We start from the raw sequence: 7,876 nt of genomic DNA, 5'->3' as shown, positions 1-7,876 counted from the left end.
AGTGAGCTTATAATTTGCAATCCTAGAGAAGCTAAATAAGAAGGTGAATCCAAAGACAAACATATAGGCATCCCCCTGAATATTAACCTTCGTCTCTCACTTTCTTAAATGTGTTCTGGTGCCCTCCTGGAGCTTAAGGATTTTCTCCTGTTTGTGACTTTTCAGTTGATTTACAAATGCATCTGGACAGGTTTACTTTTTTCATTGGCTTAGGGCTCACCAGGCAGGCTAGGCTGGCTGGCCAGTGAGCCCTACTGTTTCTGCCCCCCAAGTGTAGGGATTACATGTGTGTGCAACCACATCAGGCTTTTCATCTGAGTTCTGGGGATCAAACTCAGGTCTGCACTTGAGTACTTTACTAACTGCCCTTCTCCATCCCCCCCCCCACAGTTTTCTAAGTGATTCCATCACTTCACAGGGGGACCATAGGAGAAAATAGCTTTCCCTTGAAAGCCATTATTTCAGCAGCTAGCAGATGCTTTCTTGTAACTTCATTTGTTGATAGTTTGTGTCCACAGTCTCAGCAGGCCCCTTTGCTGACAGAAAGCCCAAACCTCGCCAGGGCCCAGGGCCCAGCATGCACACATTGGCTTGTGAGCTCAAGACCCAGGCCTGTTGAGGCAGCTGTGCGTTCCTGTAGGCAAATGCTACTTTTAGGTTGGACCACCCTTTACCCTTAATGGTCTTGACTAACAGCCTGGGTGCCCCCCGCCCCTGCCACACCTGCAAAAAAGGAATGTGTGTTTTTGGTTTTGAGGTTTTTTTGTTTTGTTTTGTTTTGTTTTTTTTTAATTCTGTTTAGGGCTTTGCCCTGGTTGACCCATCTTACAAACCTGCCTCCCTGGCAGCTAGCTGAGTGTTCCTGATTGCGCATACATAACACACCTGGCTTAGGAATACAGTCTCTAAATCTGTCTGTTTGTCAGGGACCTGGGAGCATCTCTCAGCACCCAGCCCCTGCCTCCAGATATGGCTAAGGAAAATGGCACCTGTGCTGGAAGAGGTCACTCCTGGCTCATTTGGGGCACTCTGCCCCTCTGCATGATTCAGCCCTTTTGTGAACGAATATATAAATATGATGCTGTTTAGTTTGGGGAAAGGAATCAAGAGGCCGCCAAGATAAAACTCAAGGAAGGGAGGCACCGCTAGCTAGATTTGAGACAGCGAACCATGTGGGTGTTTTCTCTACAACCACGTACTGCAGACGCTCATCAACCACATGGCATGGAATACCCGCTTCCTCTGAGGCCTGTGAGAAGAGACCCTCGCTCTGCTGCATAGGCTTGAGCTCTCCTCACGGCCTCCACCCATGCTGTTCCCTGATGTCAATTATTCTCCGAATACATATCTTACCCCAAAGAGAAAACCAGTGCCCTCTTGAGATCAAACCTGAGACCTTTCAGAGCCAGGCCTGGGGACTCAAGCATAGCACCTGCCCAATGCTGACCATGTTCCTTCTCTGGGTACCAGGAAGTCCTTGATAGTTGAAGGGGTGAGACAACTGTCAATCCCTCTCACCTTTGGGCTGCTTCTCCCTGACAAGTAGACATAGCACTCACCCTGTCCTTGACGTCCCACCCAGGGATATAGCAAAAGAAAGACATAAAGCTCACCGGTATCAGGCATCGGCTCCAGCCAGCCTCTGCAGTCCAGTCCCACTGGGGCACTCTGGGAGAGCAGGTGGCTTCTTCTTCTAGGGAGGTGCAGAAACTCTGGCGAGGTGGTGAGTGTCTTCTTCCAGCACTGGGGTAGGAGGCAAGAGGCAGAAGGCAAATGAAGAAACAGACCACAGGCTATTATTAGTGCCCACTCTTTTTTTATGTTTGTTTGTTTATTTATTTATTTATTTATTTATTTATTTATTTATTATGTATACAACATTTCTTCCATGCCTGCCTGCATGCCAGAAGAGGGCACCAGACCTCATTACAGATGGTTGTGAGCCACCATGTGGTTGCTGGGAATTGAACTCGGGACCTTTGGAAGAGCAGGCAATGCTCTTAACCTCTGAGCCATCTCTCCAGCCCCCTTAGTGCCCACTCTTAACTTCTCTAGTTGCCCAGACTCTTTCCGGGGCAGCATCCACAGCCGGAGTGCACACTGCTCCAGGAGGTATGGTTTATACCAAAATCTATGAGGGAGGTGACTCCCGGAGTCATGCAGGCCATGGTGGGACAGATTGCCACTAACTGTGTGGGGTAAGGTCTGCAGAGGAGGCTTCAGGCACCACCCCAGACAGCCTTATAGTTCCCCCCTCTCCCCCCAAAAAGTTAATTTACTGAAAACTTATTGTTTGGAGGGAAGTTTAATGAAATGCAATTCATAAGGCCGGTGAGATGGCTCAGTGGGTGTCTCAGTGGCATTGCAGGTGCCTGCAGACCTGGTCTAACATAAGAAACAGCCAGTCAAGGCCAGCAAAAGCATGTGGTCTGAACTTAACCGGGTTACCAGAATGAGGTCAGAGTCCCCTAGCATAGGACTTGTGATATTGACTGCAAACTTGACAGGATCTAGAACCACCTTGGAGACAAATCTCTGAGCACATCTGTGCAGGCCTGTCTAGGTAGGATTTGTTGAGGTGGGAAGAACCACCCTAAATGCAGCCATCCTATGGCTTGGGGCCCCAATTCTGAGTTAAAAGCAGGAAAGCAAGCTGAGCATTTATTTCTCTCTGCTTCTTCACTGTGGGCACACTATGACCTAAAATACTTGCTGCCATGTCTCCCCCCTCCATAGTGAATTTCTTCTCCAATTCTTAAGTTGAAACAAATTCTTCTCCCTCAAATTGCTTTTATCAGGCATTTGGTCAGGGTGGTCCTAGAGGAGAATGAAAAGCCTGATGCCGAAAACTAATAGCTAATAGCTAATGCCATAAAAGTCACTGTGGCAGTTCCTCAGGAGGCTGGGAATAGATCTACCTCAAGACCCAGATATACGACTCTTGGGCATCTACCCAAAGAACTCTCCATCCTACTACAGAGACACTTGCTCATCCATGTTCAGTGTTGCTCTATTCAGAACAACCAGAAATTAGAAATAGCCTCGATATCTGTCAATGGGTGAATAGATAGGAAAATGTAGTACATTTACATAATGAAATATCACTCTGCTTTTTTTTTAAAAAAATGAAATTCTAAGGTAAATTAATAGAACTAGAAAAAAGAATCATCCTAAGCGAGGTAACCCTTACCCCCAAATATAAATATGTTTGGGCTTTTTATTTTTTTTAACCTTGCTGGCTCTTTGTATATTATGATTTTCATTTTGAAGGTTTCTTTGGGGGGGGGGCTGTGTGTTTGGCTGCATTTCTTACACTTTCTTAGTTTCTGTTTGTTGTTGTTAGTTCCTTTTGTTTTATCCTTGGTTGTTTGTCTTTCACATCTACATGTTCTCTTAGGAGAGAGAGAAAGAAGGCATGGAATTGGAGAGACTCTGGAGGAGACAAGGCAGGAGAAACCATGATCAGAATACATTGTAAAATAACTATTTTCAATAAAAATAGAGTAAGAAGAACATATGGTAAACACACACACAGAGAAAGAAATAATAGCTAAAATCTTCCCAGATGGGATAAAAGATATTGACATACAAATACAGGGCTCAGAAAAGTTCAAATAAAGAAATACCAGCCTGTCTGTTCCAAGGAGCACCGTAAACAAATAGTTTTGGAGATTTATTGATTTATGATTTTGTGTGTATGTATGTATGTATGTTTATATGTATGTATGTGTGTGTGTGTGTGTGTGCCTGTGTGAACTTATATGCACACAGATGTCTGAGTAACTCAGAAGAGTGCATTGGATGACCTAGAACTGAAGTTACAGACAGTTGTGAGCTGCCTTATTTGGGTGCTGGGAACCAAACCTGGGTCTTCTGCAAGAGCAGCCAGTGCTCATAACCACTGAGCCATTTCTTCAGCCCTTAAATAAGCAGCTTGGTAAACTAAAGACAAAAGACTTTTGAAACCAGCTAGAGAACAACCAAACACAAAGCAATAACCACTCTACTGGTGATGAAATCTTCCGGGGCCAGGCTAACAACTGCCTTTATAATTGATTCTCGGGGGCATTTCTCTAGGTTCCACTTCCTCTCTTGCTTGAAAATGGACTCCCAGAGGGTATTTCATCTCCAGCATCAGTGATGCTCATTCCTTTCATTTTGAGTCTCACAGATCCTGAGCTTTCTAGACTCATCTATGTGGATGAACCAGAATTACCACTGAGTCAATGAATGCAAAACTGAACTTCAATTCTAATCCTAGTTCACATCCCAGGTACGAGATGATGTCTCTTCAAAATTGATCTGCTAAATCCCCACTATCCCCAAAATTGATCTGCTAAATCCCCACTATCCCCAAAATTGAACCGATGCCCCACTATGCTGGTTCAAGGAGCAGAGCTGTTGGAAGGTGACTAGATCAGCAGGGTGGAATCATCTTGGATGAATCAGGATCTCTATAAGAAGAGGCTCAGAGAGCTAGCTATAAGATGAGAGGTCAGCTACCTGCACCCCACAAGAGGATACTCACAGGAGTCCAACTATGCTGGTGGGTAGAAGCTTGCTCTCTGTAGGAAGGGTGGGGACAAGCCTCTGGTGCAACGATCGGTTGCTCACAAATGTTGCAGTGAGAACAGGCTGGGGTTCAAAGGAAGAGCTAACATGACCAAGTCTAGAACACCGAGAAGATTCATCTGGGCTTGTAGCTGGGTATGAGGTAAGCAGGATAAACCGAGCAAAGGAGGTGAAGTTCTGAGCCAGTAACATCAGCCACCGAAGCCCTTAAAGAGCACATGTCAGGTACTACTGTCCTTTCTTCCTGCCTACCAATAAAATGTTTATTGTCTTTTTTTATATATCCATGGAAAACAAGAAAAAAATATTTTCGAGGCAGAATCTCTCCTTGTAGCCCTGGCTGTCCTGAAACTCACAGAGATCCACCTGCTGGGAGTGAAGGTATGTGCCACTATGCCCAGATTGAAAAATAAATAAAACAATTCTTTACACATCATATAACTGGAGATTTCAGGGGAGGGGATGAGATGCTTCTCTGAGGCCATGCACTTGCAGGAGTGAGTCCAAGCCAGGACCAGTGTGGTAGCGACTGGGTAGAAACCAGGGTCAGACCACACCCTGCTTTAGAGGGGTCTTAATAATCCGGATTTAATGAAATGCATTTGGGTTTTGAAATGACCCATGTTTGCTAAGAAGCAGGTGGCAAATACACAATGGAGTTTGGTTCTTCATTTTCTTAGTGTTGACAAGTGAGAATCACAGTTGGATTTTCTTACTCCTCTTGTGTGTTTGCATACATGTGTTTGTGCGTGTTGTTAACTGGATTGAACCTAGAACCTACTGCATGTTAGGCAAATTCTCCACCACTTAGCTATAACCCCAGCCATCTTTTTACTTTTTATTTTGAGAAAGAATTTCACTAAGTTGACAAGGCTAGCCTTGAACTCACTCTGAAGCCCAGGCTGACCCTGCTCTATACCAATCCTTCTGCCTTAGCTTTCTGATTCACTGGGATTACAAGCCAACTTGGTTTCCCTCTTCCTCCTGTTCCTTTCCTAAAATGCAGACTCATCATGACATTAATCTTGAAGACACAGACTGACCAATAGAGAAGATAGCATAGACAAAGGGAACAAAAGTACAGAATCCAAGATCAAAGGTAAAGGCAGTGTACAGAATTATATATACATTCAAATATACAACAACATGACTTATCTGTGTAAAACATGGCTGGGACATTGAAGAAATCATACAACAGTGTTTGGCATTAGCCCCTTCCCACATGCACTTTAGGTTAAGGATGACAATGTGAGGAAATGGGAAGAAGAAATTATAAAATTTTAAACAAATGAAACGCAAAGGTTTTGGGGGCCAGGGACACAGCATTCTCTCTTCCTTCCTTGCCGGTCTTCTCCTACACAATCTGCATGGCAGCCTAGAACTCAGGGGTCCAGTGCTCTCTCTCCCTTCCTCACTAATCTTTCTTCCCAGTGGTCTGAACGACAGTCTAGAGTTGAGTAGATGGTCAGGGAATAAGAATAATTTACACAGTCCTCCCTCTGACACAAACATCAAGTAAACCTGCCGATCATGCTAACTGCATTGAGATCTGTGCTTTGAAAGGGGAGAGAGACCACAGCATCTTGCTTTCTTGAGTGGTTCTCATCCTGGCTCTCCCTGCCATTAACTAGAAGACGACATTCCGTAAGATCCATGACGACCTGCTGACAACGAGGTTAAGGATTCGGGCCACCCAAACCACCTTGTCTTGTGTTTGTTCTTCAGTCAGCACTGGACTAGAGCTGGGTGAGCAATCCCCCAAAAGATAGACTTCTCCATCATCCTTCCCTAGCCCCCACCCCAGCCTCCACTGCAGCGAATCCACTGCCACGAGCCTTCTGCTGCAGCTACTCAGTGACACTCTGCCCTCGGGACCTTCCTTTCCTCACTCCCTAACAATATGCCTAGCATCTGATTACATCCGAAGCAGCCTCCACGTGGGCATGACCGAACCTGTTTCCTCAGTCTCATCCACTCTGATGTCAGAGCAACTTTGCAGCAGCCAGGACCTCACTGAAGGCCCAGGAAAGAGGGTGCAGTCCAGAAACTTCCGTGTCTATCTTCTTCAGCTCCACCCCCATCCCGTGAAGACTACCGTGTATAGTGTATATGCGATTCTGTTGCCTGAATGTATGAGCATTAAGTCCCAAACTCTCTCTTTTTATATCCCATATATTCCTGGTTTTACAGAGTGGAGGCTTGGCCATGGGCCTTCCTTACTTTTGGTTTCGTGTGAACAGCATAGTTATAGCAGGGATAGAATTTTTGAGTTGGAATTAGCACATGCACGTTTAATTCTGTTTTAGAATCCAGAGAAGCTAGTGACCCCTACACCAAGGTTATACATCATTACTGCTAAGACTGAGTGGAACCAGAGCCCAAACACTTTGACTCCGAAACCAGTGCTCTTCCCCCATAAGTACTTTCAAAAGCAACACACGGGGAGAGAGAAGGCATCCATTTTTCATAAACAATGTCCATCAAACTTTACAGCCCTTGATAACCAGGACAAACTTTTAGAGGTAGTTAGCAAAGGTTATCGAGAGCCCTGTAGGCAAGCAAATCCTTTCCCTTTATGAACAATCCTTTCTTACTGCTCCCCCCCTCCCATGATAAAAGCACAGCAGCCTAAGGGACAATACACTTAGATGCACAGAGAGTGTGTCTCTCATTCTGTCTTTCCCAATGTGTCATCCTCAGCCTTGAAACCGCCACCACTCTGCTCCAAGACTCAAGATTGTCCAAGGAATTTCTCCTCCTGAAGGAGATCTCACATCTTACGTTTCTCACCACAGAAAAAGTTGCAGCCTTACTGGGTCCTGATCATCTCTATTTCTGGGTCCCTCCCTGAGGGTGTGCAAGTTTTAGTGTCACCCAAGAAATAACCTCAGAGAGCCTCCCCAGCTGGCAAGGTGACTAGGTGCCTGGTCTCTCCCTAAAATACATAAAAATCCAGACTGGGAGGAAGAAGGGGCTCATGGTACCCTGCAAGCTTACTGGTGGCAAGGTGGCAGGGCTTTCTCTGGGGCAAAGCCTATGGGGTGGGGTGTGCCAACAGTTGCCAGGTTCTTGTCTGATCTTGCCCTTGGCAGCTGCTGCTCCTCCACGGCTATGGTCGTGTTGTAGTCTCGAGTCTAAGCACATTCATCTGTTCTGGAGTTTCTTCAGGAGGGAGTTGGAGCCTTTGGGCTTTTAGCTCTGCCTCCTTGGCACTCTCGGGGAGAATACCTTCTTTCTCCTGTGAGGCCTGTGTCTCCTTGCCAATGTCCTCTGCAGGGTTATCTTGTTATTTCTAGGGCATGGA

The 7,876-nt window shown here is 45.6% G+C and overlaps 1 protein-coding gene across 3 annotated transcripts in view; it reads right to left on the bottom strand.

Moving 5' to 3' along the window:
• The window catches only part of Arhgef4 (Rho guanine nucleotide exchange factor 4), a 95,204-nt gene that overhangs the window by 62,304 nt on the left and 25,024 nt on the right, over nt 1-7,876 (bottom strand). For all 3 annotated transcript variants that reach the window (XM_026785486.1, XM_005359909.3, XM_026785485.1), the window contains exon 3: nt 1,614-1,743. In XM_026785486.1, coding sequence (XP_026641287.1) covers nt 1,614-1,743 — 130 coding nt within the window. The remainder of the gene's footprint in view (nt 1-1,613; nt 1,744-7,876) is intronic.

Source organism: Microtus ochrogaster, linkage group LG2 (assembly GCF_000317375.1).
Source record: "Microtus ochrogaster isolate Prairie Vole_2 linkage group LG2, MicOch1.0, whole genome shotgun sequence".
NCBI classification, from domain to species: domain Eukaryota; kingdom Metazoa; phylum Chordata; class Mammalia; order Rodentia; family Cricetidae; genus Microtus; species Microtus ochrogaster.
The sequence above is the reverse complement of the archived record's forward strand: the minus strand, read 5'-3'. Positions and strand labels throughout refer to the sequence as shown.